The sequence below is a fragment of the Pteronotus mesoamericanus genome, unplaced genomic scaffold (genome assembly GCF_021234165.1).
Source record: "Pteronotus mesoamericanus isolate MK-2021 breed Mesoamerican mustached bat unplaced genomic scaffold, CSHL_Meso_final contig_74, whole genome shotgun sequence".
In the NCBI taxonomy this organism is placed as follows: Eukaryota; Metazoa; Chordata; class Mammalia; order Chiroptera; family Mormoopidae; genus Pteronotus; species Pteronotus mesoamericanus.
In genome coordinates, this window is record NW_026555247.1 from 7,391,691 (window position 1) to 7,411,810 (window position 20,120).

Below are 20,120 nucleotides of genomic sequence, written 5' to 3' on the forward strand. Positions count from 1 at the left end.
TGGGTGTTTCAGAGGGGACAGGCTCTTGAGGCAGAAGCCTGCCATTCTTCCAAAACTGTGTAGCTTTTGTATCTTATGTTGTTTTACTTTGTAAACTAACCCTATAGAAATGAGATAATTAAAAACTAACATGGGGAATGACAAGAGAACTCAGGTATTAAAGAGTCTAGCCTTAATTGAAACGCTTAAGTGATTAAAGCTATAACCAAAGAGTTAAAGATTTTACCTTTAATTGATAGGTTTAAGTGACTAATGCCTGTGGAAAGCTGTTATTCCAAAATTGTGAAGCTTTCCAATAAAGATTCCTTTCCTTTATCACCAAGCCTTTGCCTCTGGAACTTTGCCTAGAGGGTGGCGTCGGGCAGCTGGGTCCCAGCTGCTGTTCTGCAACACCCTTACCTAGCAACTGGCAAGCCCAAGAATGCGCATGCGCTGAAGGTGTCACGATGCTTCCTTTTCCTACTTCCCCTTTTACAAATGCCCATCTACCACTTAAAAAAAAAAATACCTTGCACCATCCTGAATCATAGTATAGTATTCATGCCCTGAAGTGTAAAAATCTTCAGGGCACCAAACGAAGGGAGGTTTAGAAATACAGTACCAGCATCAGTGAAGCCTCTTTAACCAAGGCACTACTAACGGCCTACGAAGGCGCTGTGGCTCTCTTGGTCCAGTGAGGGGAAGGCCTGACGTTAAAAACAGGGCCTTCCAGCCGTCTCTCCCACGTTGGCGTACCCTGATTTCAGGTCATCGCAGAGCGCGGTGGTAAGAGGCTGAATTCTGTTTAACCACTTTTTGCTTCTGTTGCCCCCATCTCTCAGGTCAGTATTTATAGTGTACCAAAATTGCCAAAGCTCCAAACCTTACCTAGATCTTTACTATCTTAGATTTAGAATTCAAGAATGGGGCGGTTGTCATAGTGACATACGCTAATGTGTTTATCTGAATCCAAAAACACCATCACACTCCTGACAGTCGGCCGACCTGGGTTACATCTGGGTGCGGTCTGGTCCTGTGGTTATGTGCCAGGAATTCTGCATCAGGTGAATGAACTAAATCTGAAATTTGGGGGGGAAAATTTTAAAGCTCATGCTAAGATAAAAGCATTTCATGAAATATATTATATTGGCAAAGGTATTTTTCAGTGAAAGCTATTTCAATTTTCTCAACCCCTTCTCAACACTGCAAGGTATATCTGAATGAGAGGAAACAGCGCATGAGTGGAGCTGGGAGTCCTGGTACATTCCCCAGGGACATCCATTGCCCGGTGGATGGTATTCTGGATGGGAAGGAACTCTGGGCACAGCCTAGGACTGGGTAACAAGGGTTTTCTAAATTTCTGTTTTCAATAACACTGAGGGAGTCCTAATTAATTTGTCAGCTTATAGATCATAAAAAATTATCTTTGATAATATATCATCTGCTTTTGGCATATAGTTCGAAAAGAGTCAAAGAACTGAACATTTCTACATAAAAACACAAAACTCCTACTTCCATCTGTCTATTAATGTGAGCAAGCTTTTTAAATCCCTCAATCTATTAAGAACATAACAGTTACTGAAAATCCTGTCTCATTTTATCAATAGGTGACATTCATTCTCAGATATCTGAACCCAATAAAAAAAAAACAACCCATTTTTTAAAATCATCACCAGGGGACATAGTTTTTATTGCTTTTAGAGAAAAAACAAAGGGGGAGAGGCAGAAGGGGGTAGGTGGGGAACCTTGAAGTGAGAGAGATACATCTATTGGTTGCCTCCTGAATGCGCCCCAACTGGGGATCAAACCTGCAACCTAGGTATGTGCCCTGACTGGGAATCAAACTTGAAACCTTTTGTTATACTGGATAACGCTCCAACCAACTGAGCCACACTGGCCAGGGCCATTTTACCTTTTACGTTGATATTTTCATAAATTTCATAAGGTTTGTTATTTTGATCCCTCATATAGTAATAGTTTTAAGAATAACTTGATGCAAAGAAACTTTTACTACTAAGGTCTTATGGTCACAGGATATAAATTTTAAAATTTTAAGTTTTATATGTACTTTTGTGATAGTGAAGGATAATAGGGTAATCAATAAAAGACCTTCAAAGAAAAAAATTACCATATTTTGCCATGTAATATGCACACCCATTTTTGGGCCAAACTTTCAGTAAAAAAATTTTTCATTTTAATTTTTTACTTCAATTTTTTTATTTAATTTATATTCAGAAACAAAACTGATTACCATATTCCAAGGTATTATTTTGAATACAGATATTGTTATTGCTTTCTAGAGTTATACTTCTAAAGTATAAGCATAAATAAAAGTATTGAAAACATTTACACAGATACGGAATTAGTACTACTACTCATGTATAATGCACATCTTTATTTTTTCCTCAAAAATTTCAGCAAAAAAAGTGAGCATTATACACAGCAAAATACAGTAAGTTAGGATATTATTCTACAGCCAGCATAGAATGGACATATCTGCTAAAGGAGCAAATTAAACTTTTCAGTTCTTAAAGAACAGTTTTGCACTTGTATTAAAATTTCTTTGGTATTTGATTCCACTAGAAATCTTTAAAAGAGTGGTAACATTTTCACATTAAAAAGTCAGTACTTATAATGTATAAGACCTTTACATGTCCTATAGTGATTCAGTACGACATTCTCTGACCCTAAGGCATTTAGCAAGCACGGGCCCCGCCGGCACGGCCCAGGGCGCAACTGCCTACGTCCACGTTGCACCTGGGCGCCTCGCTCCTCTCACCCTGGTGCTGGCCCTGGTTTCCAAAGTGGCCAAACTTCTGGGTGAGTCTTGCTAAGAAATCCTAAAGGAATGAGAGAGATGAGGAGGAAGAAAGTGGGGGAAACATAGGACAGTGGGATTATGAGATTAGAGTCCTTCAAGAAAAAGGGTAAGGAAATAAGAAATAAAGGTTTCAAACTACTAACCAGTATCAGTATTAATTCTGAGCTGGGAATCTGTTTAGTAAAAGCTTCAATCATAGAGAGATTAGGATTGAATTGCAGTTATGTAAAGTATTCATTTCATGTAATACAATCCAAGAGTTGGTAACACAATCTTGTCCTAAACAAACTGGGAGGAAAAACAGGGCGGGTGTCCTTAGTTTTGGAAATCTAAATCTCTACATTTTTCTTAGAAGAAAGCAAAGTAAAGCGTGCATGTATGCGGAAGTGGAGGGCGGGGGCCGGGTGAGCATGGCTGGGAGGTGCGGCAGAGCCGGGGTCCAGGACGACAAATGCCTGGAGAAGGAGCTCTGATTATGACGAAATTATACCTAAAATAGACCCGGCAAGATAGCCATCTATCGTGAGTTCTTAAAAGTCATGTGTTTTGAATAATGATACTATACCACCAAACTACGTCATCATAAAGGAGAAGTACTAATTTCAGAATAAATTGGGACTGGATTCTAGTTCAATATAGAATTGTGAAGTCTTTACCTGCAAGACTGCTCCCTCTCCACTCTGATCTGACATGCTCCTCACATCAACAGAGGTACCATGAAAAGCTATGGGTCAATACCCGGTTTCCTCCATTACTTTTAAGACATTATGAAATAAAGACACTAGGAATACGAAGCTAGAAAAAGTTTCGTATCGGGTACTGCAAAGGCATAAAAAAGTACACTAGCTAAAAGATGTACCTCACTTTTCTAAGATTCACCCACAAAGAAAGTACCTGAAGTGGAGTGTTTGGATTGTTGACTCTAATAGGAAGGGCAATAAGGGATTTTTCAAAGTGCTCTCACTTCAAATTTAAGGGCAATTAAAACTATGAGTACTGGCTTTGCCTCTGCACACAACTACAGCAAAAATTACAACTAGACTGCAAAACAGATTTCACCCAGATCCATCAGAAAATTGAGCTGTATGGAAGACGGACAACCAAGGATTTAAAGAAGCCACGTTCACCCAGACGGGTAGGAAGGGCGGAGACACAGAGAGGCAGCAAAATGGGCAGTGCCACATTCACATGTGGTAGATAAAAACCAGGAGGGATGTCTCGGGAGTGAGCAATCCCAGCCCCACACCCCAGCACCCGGGCCAGGGTTCTAGTGGCAGGAAGGTAATTCCCCATAACTTCTGGCTGCAAAAACCAGTGGAGGCTGGGGCAGCAGAAGAAACTGCAGGATTTTCAAGAGACTTCTCTTGAAGCCTGTCCTCGTTTTTTTGAATTTTTTTCTTTCCTGTTGCTCTGATTGAATGCTTTCATCATTTCTTTCTTATGTTCCAAATCACTGGTTTGATTCTTGGCTTCATTCCCTGCACTGTTGGTTCCCTGTGGATTTTTCTTTATTTCACTTAATGTAACTCCACTTAATGTAATGCAATGGTCTCTGGACTCACGCAGACCAGTCCCCTCTGGGATTCAGTAACAGGGCAACGCCTGGAAGGGTACCAGTGGCACAGGAGGACAAAGGGAGAAAGTGAAGTGACTAGCAAGGGGGCGAGTGCTGGGGAGACAGCTTGCTCTCAGGCGCTCTCTAGAGGCCAGGCAGCAGCATTGTCCCCTCTCTGAGCCTTCCCCCACACAGCCACAAAGCGGTGAAAAGGATTGCCCCACCCTGGCGACTACTTAAGGCTCCACTCCACACAATTTACAGGTGCCTTTTCTACAACGGGCCACGCTACTAAGTTGGAGTCAAAGCAGCTCTACCTAATACACAGAAACAAACACAGGGAGCTGCAAAAATGAGGAGACAAAGAAACATGGCCTAAATGAAAGAACAGAACAAAACTTCAGAAAAAGACCTAAATGAAATGGAGATAAGCAACCTATCAGATGCAGAGTTCAAAACATTGGTTACCTGAAGTGGAATAAAGAAAAATCCACAAGGAACCAACAGTGAAGGGAATGAAGCCGAGAATCAAATCAACGATTTGAAACATAAGAAAGAAATGATGAAAGTGTTCAATCAGAACAGGAAGAAAAAAAGATTAAAAAAAAAGAGGAAAGACTAAGGAGCCTCTGGGACATCCCCAAACATACCAACACTTGAATCATAGGGGTACCAGAAAGTGAAGAGGAAGAGCAAGAAATTGAAAACTTATTTGAAAAAATAATGAAAGAAAATTTCCCTAACTTGGCGAAGGAAATAGATACACAAGTCTACAAAGCATAGACAGTCCAATACAAGATGGACTCTAAGAGGACCACACAAGACACATCATAATTATGATACCAAAAGTTAAAGATAAAGAGAGAATCTTAAAAGCAGCAAGAGAAAAACACAGTTACCTACAAAGGAGTTCCCATAAGGCTATCTGCTGACTTCTCAAAAGAAACTTTGCAGGCTAGAAGGGACTGGCGAGAAGTATTCAAAGTCATGAAAAGCAAAGACCTACAACCTAGATTCCTCTATCTAGCAAAGCTGTAATTTAGACTGGAAGGGCAGATAAAGTGCTTCCCAAACAAGGTAAAACTACAGGAGTTCATCATTACCAAGCCATTATGATGTGAAATGCTACAGGGAAGTATATAAGAAAAAGAAGATCATTAACTGTGAACATTAAAATGGCAACCAATGCACAACTATCAACAACTGAATCTAAAAAACAAACTAAGCAAACAAGCAGAACAGGCACAGAGTCATAGGTATGGAGATCATTTAGAGGATTATCAGCTGGGAGGGGGAAGAGGAAAAATGGGGAAACGGGTGCAGGAGTTAAGAAATACAAATTCGTAGGTACAGAACAGGCAGGGATGTTAAGAACAGGATAGGAAATGGAGTAGCCAAGGAACTTATAATGCATGGCCCATGGACATGAACTAAGGAAGGGGACTGCCAGAGGAAATGGGGGTGCCAGGCAGAGGGAGGCAAAAAGGGGAAAAGTTGGGACAACTGTAATAGCATAATTAATAAAATACATTTTTTAAAAAACTGTGAGTAGTAGTATTATCTAGGTTTGACCTATTTTCTTTTAGCAAATGAAAGGAAGCTGGTATTAGAAGGGTCAATATTAAAAATTACTTCTAAAAATTTTCTCTAATATCCATTCATTTTCAAGATACTCTGCACTTTAGGTCTCTTCTATTACTAGCACTTACACCTTTGAGTGTTTCTGCTGCCTATGACAGGAGATCCTATGACAGACAGTGTCCAAACAACAATACTCCCAAAAGATAACTTCCTTTCAATCCACATTAATAAATATTCTTCTAGAACATTAGTCTCTTATAAAACCTCAGCAGAGACTACTTTCCAAAAATATAATTTCCCCTGCAGCTCTTTCTCTGTGATTTTATTCAGTTAGTTCTATAGATAGGCTTCAAAATAGTCTGGAGTACCATTTCAACCTAAATACCTTTGCTTTTGTTAGCTGTGTTTTATGACTCAGCATAAGCATTTATGTGCACAAATAGTTCTGCACCTAAAAATGAAAGTAAAACCATTCTTCTAGAAAGACAAAGTAGCTCTCGAAGTATAACAACAGGTACAAACCAACATAACAATTTCCCATCTATTAAAAGAATGGGTAGTCTCCACTGAGACAGATGCTTGCATTAGACATAACCTGGACAGACTGTTGGTTATTAGTCTGAACAAACTCATGACACGTCCATTAAATCTGACACCCAGTAAAATAAGAGCTGGTAGGGGACAGACAAAAGCAAGTACTTCCCACTATATCCAAAATGACTAAATCACACCTGAGGTTTTCACACAAACTCTACTGTGCACATAACCTTAGACAGATGTGGTTCCAATTCTACAGTCACTGTGGGGTGTCATCCCTTAGCAAGCTGCAAAACAGGTTAATTAACTGGAATCACCGTTAATTTAATACAACAGAAAATATCATTTGTTATAACAATCGGTATTCTTTTGTGAAACTGGTTTTCCTGTAAGTGCACATATGTACTTGGATCCTGGATCACAACAGTAAATATGTTTACTAAGGCTTTGAAAATACTAACTCTGAGGAATATAAATAAATACTAATTTTTGTACTGGAAATTTCAGTTCCAAGAGACTAGAATGTATAGGTAGCATCTTATTTAAGAACATATATATTTGATTGTCATGATGAATCTTCATTTAATGAAATAGGATTGGAGCCCTAGGTCTTTTAATTCTCAGGTGTGATTAACTGTTGATAACACAGCATTCTGTTAAACCAGGGACCATCCTAGACATTTTACATAAATTATTTTATTAATCTCTTAATGCACCTACAAGGTACATACTAGTTTCCTAATTATGCGCAGGAGGAGAGGCCACTCTGGGAGGGATGGCAGCCCACACGGGTCCCTCAGACACAAGTGGCCACATCATCCAGCTACAGAGTTCAGCTGAATTACTACTACACGCAGTAGGATCGAAAAACACTTGTTTAAAATGAATGTTCCTAGGATTAACTCCTTGGAAATTACCTTTAGGAAGTCTCACATGACATTATACCAAGCAGAGAACAGGGACATTAGAAAAATGCCAAAGTGCCCACAGCACTGGTTGAAAGGATTTCTAGTATCAGAATGAAAATGTTTAGACTGACTGTACTTCTCAGTGCAGGAAAGCTCTTGGAGTATCCCAGGTGGCATACTAAATTGTAAATTTAAAAAGGTAACAGGCAGGCAGACTCTTTAACAGCTCAGGATGCCTAGGTAATTTTAAATTTTCATCATCCTAGTTGGTCAAAGGTCATGCTAGGAGAATTACGAGAACTTGACTCAGAATTCTGGCCTGACGGACTGAATGTGGACTACCGTTTTAGAGGGAATCCAAGGATTTACATAATAGTAAATCTTGCCATCTGCTGCCCTGCCCCCCTCAAATCAGCTCCACCTGCACAGCTAACTAAGCAGAAATGTATTCCAGGGATCTCTTGGGTAATATACCACACTTACAAATTCAAAGTGCAAAAACTTGCTCTGTGCGCAGAAGTCTAAGTGAAATTATACTCTGTACTGTGGGGGGGTCTGTTCACTCTGAGTGAATTCCTGGGCAATTGGATGGGAAATACAAATGTGATGTGACAACAGGAAAAGATCATTTTCTTTTCCTGTTTTCTTACAATGAGAAGTCCAATTAAAGTCATGTTAAATGGCATAAAGAGTGGTTCACATTCTGTCAGGAAAACCTAATACAAGACTTTTCTCAATTTCTGATTCTCAAAAGTTTCTATAAACATTGCTGCGCATCATTTTTATGTCAACATTAAGATTCTCTTCTAGAGGATATACAATTACCACATATCTGCTTAATGTTATATATAAAATTGATAGTTAATTTACCATTCCAATACATTTTCTGAGGATGCTCCAGATACTGAAGTCATTTCTGGAAAACATAGGGGAGGGCAAGCTTGTTCTAAAAAAAAAAAAAAAGAAAGAAAAGAAAAAATAAAGGTTTAATTTAATGTCATTGACATTGGGAAGGAAAAGGTATTGTCATTAATACGAAAGCCACAGGCATGCAAGCACGTACCTTAAAAATGTGCCTCACAGATAGGATAAACAGGGTCGCTCTGGGGTTGTACGCCTGTTCATTGCTATTGTGACTCCTGAGGAGTTCCACAGCAGCCATTCTGGCCGCATGTTCTTAGTAAGGACCTGAGTTCCCCCAGCTCTCCCCAGCCGGTGTCCAGCTACTTGGACCACCTCAGAGGGATGCTGTCCTTTCATGTGCTGGCACCTCTGACCCTGTTTGGTTCAAGGCACACCTACCATATTCTGATACTTAATAAATTATTTTATCAAGACACACCTACCATATTGTGATACTTAATAAATTATTTCATTTTTTTTAGGCTCCAGGATGGAGCCTAGTTTAATGTTTTTCAGAAATTAAACAGGAACATACACAAACTAGGAAAGTCAAAATTTAGACCCCATATCACATACAACATTAGGACTTTCCAAAAGACCCTGGCACTGAACAAAATTTAGCAACTTTAGATATAGTGGAAAACTCCTTTACGAATCAACCTCCACAGAAGGAGCATTTTCAAAGCCTTTGCAGGAGTTTGGAGGTAGACAGAAGGACGGTGGCTGTCAGAAGCAGGGGGCCAATGGCTTGAATGAGCAGCGTATCTGGGCTCAGGCATCTGCAGGCCGGGTAGGACCAGCGGGAAGCCAACCACCTTCCACAGACCACAAGGGCAGCACAACCAAGCAGAGCCATGGGAGGTACCCAGACCGGCTCTCTAAAACTCCGTTATAAGAATGCATCTTTACTGTACTTTAGGTTACGGCAAGGGAGGCTGGTTCCAGCTGCCATTTGAAATATACCCATATAACTAAGATATTACAGAAAATATTAAGCAAAAATACCTTCTAAAGAACTCCTATAAACTAAATGAGTGAATCTGAGTTATAGAAATTAATAAAATGTTAAGGTTTTAAATAAATAGTATTTTTAAATCCTCCACAGTAAAATTCTTCTGATTGCTTTTTCTTTTTTGGGAACACACACTGCTCATTTGGCAGATCTGTCATCTAAGCAATCTGCTGGATAAGTGGTCACAGATGGTATTTAAATCACATTTTCCCCAATCCAGGACTATCAATCTCTACGACACGGACAAAGGTGCCCAGGGATAGAATCCCTGCCATTATCTACCATTTGCATGTGTAATGCAGTTTTAGAGACGCATATGAACTCAGTTTTTCATCTGCTGTCTATAAAAGTCAGTCAGAAATATAACATATACCTAGGAAGTCATGAGCTCAAATAAGATTTGTGAAGATTAAATGAGGGGCTGTAATTCCCACCACCCTCGCCCCCAAACAAATGGTTACATTAAATGTATGTTACTTTCCTGATTAAAGGCAAGAACAGCAGAAGGCCAAGAAAAGCAAGAAATATTATGGAAGCAAGAAAGCAGAAAAAACATCCAAGTTTTATTTTTATTCTCAATTTAGAAATCATCACAGAATTGCCAGCCAAATATATCCTATACTCATTTTAACTCTGTGGTGTTTTTATGAAAATGTAGTAATTACTCGCTTGCAAGGAGACCAGATTACATGCAGCAGTAATCATCTGTTCCAGAACACAACCAGAAAGCAGAAGTGAAGGGACAGTGAAAGGTGAAGGGCCATCACACAGCCCACGCTGTGCTCTTGCGTAGGACACGAGAGCCAAACCCAAACCCTTGTCATGTGCGATCAACTGATCAGGAGCAGCAAGAAAAATGCCAGCAGAGGGGAGAAGTACACAATGCAGAAGTCACGGCACAGTAAATGGCCTCGGGGTTGTTGACCCCGATTAAGTCAATAGCATGATGAGGCTGCCAAAAAGGCAGGTGCAATCTCAGACTGCCAAACAGAGAACAGCCAGAACATTCCCGAGGGCAGCTCTGCCGTGGTCAGAGCAGAGACAGGATGCAGAGCCACATGCCACTTTAAAAAAGGAACCTTAACACCCCTACTCAGGGGGGCCTATCAGAGGCTAGGCGAAGGTGTCTGGAAAACCAGCAACGGCTGAAGGAAATGTGCAGTCTAGAAGAAACTGAAGAAACCAAAGGTCTGGGGAACAGTGGGCATGAGAGAGGTCTTGCGTATGAGAGGACGGGGCCAGGGGTGTTGGAGTAATAGCACCCCCATAACTGCCACCACCACCGCCAGCATTTACTATGTGTCTTTGCCTGCTTTGTTTTTCTATACAGTGCCAATTAACATGTAACATGCTGTAGAGACTCTTGAGCATCTGCTGAGGATGCCCCCAAAACAGTATGCAAGCCCCCTGAGAACTTACGTCTCATCCACTGCTGTATCTTTGTTGCCTAGAACAATGCCTAACACAAAGGAGGAGTTTAAGTATTTGTTGTATGGACTTTGGAACTTATTAGGCCTTTAAGCACATACAATTCTTTTGTAAAGATTTTGCTTTATTCTGTGCTACTCAAGAGATTAGGACCAGGACCACTGGTGGAAGTTACAGGACAATTAACATAATGACCTGTCCTATAATTAATTCCAAAAATGGGAGACAAGAAATTCTTATTAAGGAAAGGTTTCAAACAGAGGTTGGAGGATCCCTTTCAGTCATGACCCAGAAAGACATCCCCACTCTGGATGGGAAGTTGGTCTAGATAAGCAAGGGCCAGCGATCTTGCTAAACATCCTACAGTGAACGAGACAGCTCCCCGTGACACAGAATAATCCAGCCCCCAAAAGCTGGTAGTGCCAAAGTTGAGAAACCTGCCATATAAATACAATGAGAGCTTCATAGATAATCTTAAATTCTGTAGTGGTTACATTAAAAAAAAAAAAGGTAAAAAGGAACAAGGTAAATTTTAATAATATACTTTATTTAATCCAATATAGCCAAAATATTAGCATATCAACATGTAATCAGTATAAAAGTATTGAGATATTTTCCCATACTAAGTCTTCAAAACAAGTGTGCATTCTACACTTAAAACATATCTCAGTTTAGCTACATTTTTGAGTCAAAGTGAATTAGTTGTGTATGTTTAATGGAAAACTATCTTATACTAGTTCATTTTTATAATTTAAACTTATATTAGTTAAAATTAAGACTAAATATTCAGCTTCTCAGTCACACTAACTATATTTCAAGTGCTCAGAAACCACAGGTGGCTAGTGACTTGTATCAGATATTAGAATTCTGTTGTTAGTTCTGAAAACAAAAGAATAGAACTGGTCTAGGATTGTAGGAGAAGAGCAAAAAATTGCTCAAATACAGGAGTCTCAAGTCAATGGGAATTAGAGAAATGCAAATTTAAAAAACCACAATGAGCTACCACTTCACACCTGTCAGAATGGTGTGAATCATCAATAAACCAACAAATGACACATGCTGGAGGATGTAGAAAAGGGGAACCTTCGTGCATTACTGGTGGCAGACTGGTGCAGCCACCATGGGAAGCGGTATGGAGTTACCTCAAAAAAAGTTAAAAATGGAATTGTCCTTATGACCCAGCGATTCCACTTCTAGGTATATATCAAAAACCCCCAGAAATATTAATTTGAAAGAATATATACCATTCTATGTTCATTGTAGCATTATTTACAATAGCCAAGATATGGAAGCAACCCAAGCGCCCATCAATGGACAAATGGGTAAGAAAATTATACAATGGAGTATCACTCAGCCATTAGGAAGAAAAAGATATCTTATCATTTGCAACAGCATGGATGGACCTAGAGGATGTTGCACTAACTGAAATCAGTTAGAGAAAGAAAACTACATGATTTCACTTACATGTGGATGGAATCTAAAAAACAAAATAAATGAACAAACAAAACTGAAACAGACTCATTGGCCCAGAGAACAGCCTGAGGGTTGCCAAGGGGAGTGGGGGGGTGAGGCTTGAAAAAGGTGAAGGGGTTAAGAAGTACTGATTGGTTCCTTACAGAGTGGTCGTGGGGATGTAAAGTACAGTGTTGGGAATACAGTCAACAATATTGCAATAACCATGTATGGTCCCAGGTAGGTACTGGACATATCGGCGGGATCCCTTTGTAAAGGATATGATTGTCTAACCACTGTGCTGTACACCTGCAACTAATATAATATTGAATGTAAATGGTCATTAAAAATAAAAATAAAAAAATAAGAATTAACAAAAATACCCTGCCAAAATAAAGTCATAGACAAAACAGCCCACAATCTCATCATCAAACAAATGCTACATCTTCTGCAGTATTATTTTAAAGAGCAAAATGGAGTAGATTAAAAAAAAATTAGGTAGTAGAATAAAATATTTAAAAATCATGTATACTGAAAAGGATGTATTCGTATCTTGTATAATTTTACTCCCCTCACTAGGAGGAAGAAAAATCCCTATAGAATCTGGATGAAGGAAGTGTCATTCCCGGCAGAAATAAGAACAGGGGAGAGCAGCAATCAGACTTTTCAGGCTGAAACTAAAGATAAATTATTCTCTTCCCTTGGAGTTTATCTGAGAGTCATTATCCTGAATTCTATGCTTCCTTTTTTCCCCTCTACACAGAGAAAAAAACACCCTGTACCAGGGACTGAGAGCGATATGTCCTGGTTCTATTTTCAACCATACAGATGACACTATGACCATCCACACAACAGCACAATAACTGGTTTTTTAATGAAGAGCCCCACCACAGTTGTTTTTTCTATGTGATGCAAGGCTCCGCGCATTAGCCCACCTTTATTCCCTGCCCCGCAGTGTTGTCGACAAACCCCAGACTGAACCAAATTAATTTGTGAAGTGTGCCTAACAGATGCTGTACTAGAGAGAGTCCCCTTTGTTCTGAACAAAAGTTGTGCAAGTTCAGGGGGTGACTATGCCCCAAATCTTTAAGATGTTTTTGCATGGCAGAAACCACACTGAAGGCTCATCTTGAGAGTCTGTCAAACCCCTGTAAACTGCGCAGGTCCCCTCAGTCGCCTCCTGGACCCCGCCACCGCCTTCCTGCTCCACCTGCTCTGTGCATTAGCAGGATAAACACAGAACACCGTTTGCTCATGAGATGCTTTGAAAGAGATCGGGAAAGGATTATCCAACAAAGGCAGGTAAAATTAACCTTCAGCTGGAATTAGCTACGAGATGTTTCGTGCTTTTCAGGCCTGCTTCTTAATTTTCATGAGGCCACAGGAGCTCTTCTGGGTCTTGCGTATGTATAGGCGTGTGCTTACTCTAGTGTAATACCATCATGCTTGGGCCAGGGGTCTTTTTCACTGAGGCTATCGGAGAATCGTGGGACAGGAACCAGGGCATCAGCCCACATTCTTGCCACAGCCTTTCTGCACCATCTGGGCAACACCAAAGGCCAGCTACCCAGCGGTAAAGGCGCCTTATTTAGTGGCTTGATTGGTACTAAGAAAAGTAATGCCTGGGACAATTACTGTTGCTCAGAAATGAGGTTTCAGTTTCTTACCTGTATATCAGTTTTAAGAATTTTAAAAACTCCTTGTTATTTTTAAAAAGTACAAACTATTAGGATAAAGACATTCATAGTCATTGGTGATACCATCTGCCCACTGACTTTTCTTCTCAATTTTTAAGAGCTCTTTGTATATTATAAATATTTTATTCACCACCTACATTACACATAACTTTTTTCCAAGTCTAATATTGGTCTTCTGATTCTGGGAATATGAGATAAATCTGTATGTGAAACTTTGAAGAACAGTTATCTTTCAGCATTTTCTCTATGGACAAAATGGAAACACTTTGCCGTTCTATTAACAGTCACCCCAGACATAAAAGGTAAATCTCTGAAGCCATAAAGTTTTATAATCTCATTCTTAAATTTTCAGAAATTCAAGTTCTATATCAAAATGAGGACAAAATACAACAACAAAAATAATCTTCTCAAGTATTTACCACATGGAAGTAACCAATTAAATAAGAAAAAGATGCAGTTCATTTTTCAAATTAAAAAATAATACATTTCATAACAAGTAAAACAACCCATCTATAAGAGGAAACCCAAGAAAAACTGGCATTTATTAATAAAAACTTGTGTATTTATTCTTACATGTTGAAACTTCAGTCACCTTCAAAGTACCCTCCATTTGATACGATACACCTATTGAGATGTTTTTTTCACTGCTCAAAACAGTTTTTGAACTCGTAGACTTTGACAACTTTTAGTGCTTTTGCTGTTTTTTTGTTTCACTTCTTCCACAACGGCAAAATGTTTCCCTTCGGGGACTTTTTTCATCCAGGGAAACAAAAAAGAGTCGCTGTGGTAAAATTGGTGAGATTGGGTGAACAAGGAGGGTAGGGCACAGGGGTCATGCCATTTTTTTGGTCAAAAACTGAACACTCAGCGCTGTGTGGGCAGGTGCACTCATAAATCACCCATCATGAAATGGGCAAATGAGCTGGAAGAGTCTTCAAAGAAAATTCACTGAAGCCAAACACAGACTCTCATAACAAGGCCAGCGGGTACCCTGACAGAGACGGGTTCCTGAGGACTCACCTAGCGGGGGAAGCCTGTACTACAAGGGGCCCGCCCTCCAGAAGATAACCCTACTATGGGTTTTTGTTTGTTCATTTGTTTTCTTACACACTTCTCTATGGGGTTTGCTTCTCTCTCTTTCAGTACTTCAGGAAAGTTGTTCAAGTCAAACAGCAAATTAATTCTCTTAATGAGTAAATAATATTCCATGACAAGAATACTATATATCAAAAATACATTTTGACATTCTCCGTAAAAGGAATTCACTGTTTTCATTCTTTTGCCAAACCAATCCAGCAAAACATGTTAGTACATTATATTCATATTTAAATCTGATGCTTTCATTTTTATGGAATAAAGTAAAAGGGGTAAGGCTGCTGGGTCAAAAAGTATCTCTATTTTACATATCTACAAATGCTGCCACATTGCTTTCTGAAAAGGTTTTAACAATTTCACGTTTCACCAATGATCTGTGAGAGTACTTTCTGCCATATCCTCACCAGCAGCAAATGGTGTCAACTGATATTCTCACCCAAGTTTTGTCAGTTCAACTACTAGAAAGTGGTATCACATTGCTGTTTTATTTTGTTTTTCCTTGACTAGTGAGTTAGAACAGCTTTTCATATGTTTAATGACCATTTGGGTTTACACATCTGTAAACTGCCTATTTATATCATTGATAACCACTAGATAATTTTCAGTCAATTTGTAACAATTTGTTGCATATAATAGATACTATAATCTTTTACCAATCTTTTATTTAAGTTCCAATCTAATTCTTTAGGTGATCAAAATATATATGTATATCTCAAGACACAATCTCACCATGAAAATAGCTAGAAATCTCACAGGCATTTGTCCTCGCTTGTCCGTTGTGGACCACGTGTGGCCACAGCGTAAGATCCCTGCGCCCTCTCGCCTCTATGCCTTTCACAAGGGGGCTCGTGAAGTCGCCCACCTCCCTCTTACAAGACAGACAGAGGAGCTCTCTTCTACATCTTTCTCTTTCCCAATCTTCCAGGAATCTCAATAGTCTACATTTTCATTTAGCTTTATTCCAGCTTCTACCTCCTTTGAAAAGACCCTTAATCATTAACTTGTATGCTTCAGGAAGGACAGAAAAAGCTTAGTTATTTTAAAAACAACATTTTTCACAAATGTTATGACATCACACTATCATTGAATTAACCTTAAATGAATTCTACGAAGATGAAATGTTTGAATACTAATAGCTACTATTTAGTGTTTTTTTCACTTTAGAACCTGTGTTTAGCACTTAAAATGCATCACCTCATTTAATTGTCAAAATAACCCTATAAGTTAAGTACTCATTAAATAACTAGTCTGTGGTCACAAATTTAAGAGTGGCAGACTGGATTCTTTAATCCAGATTCTGAGCTTCTGGGTTTCAGAGCTCTGACCGCCACTTTGTGTACACTTCCAAGCCTCAGCGTTTCTACTTGGACAATGACAATACTATTTCATACGGTCATGGGGAGGTTCCAATGAGACAATGCATATAGAGTAGCGTTTTTAAAACTTTGGGCCCTATTCGTTGGTGGTCTGTAAACTCAACTTAATGGTTCATATAACCAGTACTTTAAAAAATGAAATAAAATACATCTAGCAAGGGTACGTCTTATAAATGAAAGTTATTTTGTTCTAATAACACACACGCACCCTTATATGTGTATGCTACCTAGTAAAATATAAAAATATACATTTTTACTGGGCTGGCCAAAAAGTCCATTGACTTTTTCCATATAATAAAAGATACATTTTTCATTTTCACCAATAGCTTTATTGATTTGGATATTTTGCGTATGTTGGCTGGATCCTGCATAGTAAAATGTTGTTTGTTCTCCATTAATGTCTCAATTTGATTGCCGTCACCTTCAACTGGTCTACCCTACTTGTCCAGCAAGGTTTGTTGCTGGACGACATCCGTTGTGGAGTGTTGCCCAGCTAGAAACTTTGCCAAAGTGTTAGATCAGTCACAGCACCTTCTCCATACACTACACAAATTCTTTTCAGAATTCCAGTAGTGTTTTTACTTTTCTTGAAATAAGAAAGCATAATATGCTGAAAATGTTGCTTATTTTCTTCCGTCTTCCATATTAAAATAGCTACACAAAAATTCACAAATTTTGGTAGGTTGTTTTTTAAACACACGCTGATAACTACACAATCACACTACAATCTAACAAAATTGCTTCTAATAAAGTTAAAGACAACTAAGTGCTACTAGAACCACCATACAGAGAACCAAACAAACTTTTTGGCCAACCCAATAGTATATAAGACTTTGTCAGTGATGTAAGAACATTCAGCTCAGTGCCTGACAGGTAGAAACTCTCAACATAAAGTGGATATTGATGTTATTAATTATTTTAGGGAAAACCATCTAATTTTTCAGAGTTGTTAAAGATTTAAAAGTAGTACTCCTTTCTGTAGGAATAAAATAGCTGTATTTTCAAAAGATGACCCAGAAAAATTGCCATTCATTGAACAATATTTATACCTATAAAAAGGTTTGCAGAGAAATAAGTATGAATTCCTCTTATTACCCTAGAGAAAGGCAGATGATAAAATGTTTCGACACTCATGCTACTTCACCTGGTAAGGCTTTACGCAGCAGGATGAACAGTTAGGCCAGCGGTCTCACTTCGCTCAGATACCAGCAAAGCCTGAGGTTATTTTTCCAACTTGAGACCCTGGCCCCAGAACCTCTGGTTAGGAGAATAGGGGAATCTTAAACAAAGATTCTTCAAACTTATTGTGGTTAAGACACAATGAAGCAATTTGGTAGAGACTCTAACTTGGTAAAGTCCCTTACTTTCTTGTGATTTAATAGTTCTTATTATTCTTTGTTTTAATGTCATATGACCTGTGTGGAAGTGCTAGAACAATTCCGTCCAAATAACATTTTTCATTTAATTGAAATGATGACAGAGAATAGTAGTAAATCCCAAGTTTAATTTTATTGTGCTTTAAACATTCCATTGACATAATTAAATAGCATTATAACCGACTTGAGGGTAGTTCCTTTCAGCAAACACATTCTGAATGGCTCCTCCTTTCAGGCACCTACTAGGAGAGCGATCTCAAACTCAAAGATGCTGCCTGCTAGCAATGGGATTTTAAAAGCAACTCCAATGTTCAGATTTAAAACACTGATGTGGGCCAGGAATTTCACAATTCTTTATTTTACCTTTATGCCTCTGTTATTTTTGTGCACAACTGCCACTCACCGGGCTGCACGTTCCCCTGACATTAGGGATTATGCCCACTCTCCTCTGCGTCCGCACAGTGCAAAACATTTTGCATGTAGCAGGTGCTCAATGTTTTAAAATATATGGTTTTGTCTAATGTCTCTTTAAGTTAAAATAAGCCAAAGAAAGGAAATGAGCAAAAAAAATGGGAGATATGATAAGCAATTGAGAGATGAAGAACACAAGGATCAAATCTTCTTTCTGAAAGTCACTTTGTAAGAAAATGAGACAAATGTATTTAAAAAGTAAATAAATTAATTAAAAAAGAAAATATTTTCCAAACCAAATTCTTTAACACACACTTTCACTTGTGCTTTTCAATTAAACATTTGTTCATGTATTCTTGAAGAAATCAGTATTTTAAGTAGCAAGATATTATTCATTTGCATATTTCAAAAATCAAAAGCAAACTAATTTAACCTCTGGTTTGAGATTTTTAAAAATGGACTAAAAATCTAAGAAAATAATTTCATAGTGAAGCAGACTTCAATACAGCTATAACATTGAAATTTATAATGTGTACATGCATATTCACATTATTTTTTGTATTTATGTGTGTATGTCTATTTGTAGTTATTAGATACTTCTTACCTCTCTTCTCAACTATCAGGAAGAATTTTTATTTCCCTCTCCACCAAGTCTTTCCTTCCACAAGCCCCATTTTAAATATAATCCTAATGAACACAGCTTGTACTTGAATCTAATCATCTTTAATTTCGATTGCACTACTGATGTTAAATAAACACCCAGACTGAATTAGTCTTCCAAGTTAGGAAGTCATGAGAAATAACTATAAAATTATATTCACAAAATTACAAGACTTATTGTAATAATAAGAAGTCTTATTTCATTCTCACAAGTTAGAAATAATCTTACTTGAAACAATCTTTACATAGTTCATCAGGAATACACTTTGAAAATCTACTTTTTATAAAGGGTTTAAAATGAAATTATGTGCAGAGAAGCCTAGTAATATCACCACTGATGGGTAAACATATTTTTAAAGTCGTGAAAAGTATCAAGTTCTATTTTGGGGCATTTACCACTCTTCTCTATCCCCTCTTCCTCCTGGTAAACCAAGGGGAATGCAACTCTCCTATTCATCTCCCTCTCATTTCTTAAGAACACAGAGGGCTGCTGTTGCAGATTTACTTAAATTTGTACACCAACAGATTCTAAGCTCTATTGAAACTGCAATCGGAACCTAGCAGGTCCTCAGCAAATGTTGCTGAGATAAACTATGCCAGTTGGTTGTCCATGAATCAGGGATTTAGGTTGAGTACACCATCCCACAATGCTTTTATAATATAAAAATTATCCATGACGACAACCAAAAAAGGCTATTTCCTTGCTTTGAGAAATAAAATGTCATGTCACTGTCATCAAAAGATCCTGATGAAGTTAACAAATCATCAGTGATAGTAGAGAGAAACAAAGGTAACGGTTAAAAACTTGGGGTAGGCAAAGATTTCTTAGGACACAAAAATGCCCTAACATAAATGAGAAAATTTATAAAGTGGACTTCACCAATATTAAAAACTTCTGTTCAAAGAAGTTATTTAAGACATCTGTTTATTATTAAGGGAATGGAAAAGCAAGACCTAAACTAAGAAAAAAATATTCATGACATATATATTTGATAAAAGATTATATCCAGAATAAACAGAGAATACCTACAAATCAATAATACATACAATCCAATTTAAAATGTGCAAAACTCTCAGAAACTTCAAGAAAGATACAACAATGGCTAGTGAACACTTGAACAAGTGCTTAAAATTGTTTAGGAACTATAGATTAAAACCACAATGAGATACCATGTCAGACCTATGAAACACCAAATGTAGACTAGGACATGCAACTGAAATTCTCACATATTGCTGAGAAATGGTACAATGACTTTGGAAAACAGTATAGTAACATCTTACATAGCTCTCTAGGACCCCAAAATTCTACCTACGTGGCAAAGAGAATAA

General features: G+C 38.2%; 1 protein-coding gene across 6 annotated transcripts in view; it reads right to left on the bottom strand.

Annotated features, from left to right (window-relative positions):
* OSBPL1A (oxysterol binding protein like 1A) overlaps window positions 1–20,120 on the bottom strand; it is a 216,890-nt gene that overhangs the window by 23,425 nt on the left and 173,345 nt on the right. For all 6 annotated transcript variants that reach the window (XM_054583461.1, XM_054583460.1, XM_054583462.1 and 3 more), the window contains one exon: window positions 8,252–8,327. In XM_054583461.1, the coding sequence (XP_054439436.1) occupies window positions 8,252–8,327 (76 nt within the window). The remainder of the gene's footprint in view (window positions 1–8,251; window positions 8,328–20,120) is intronic.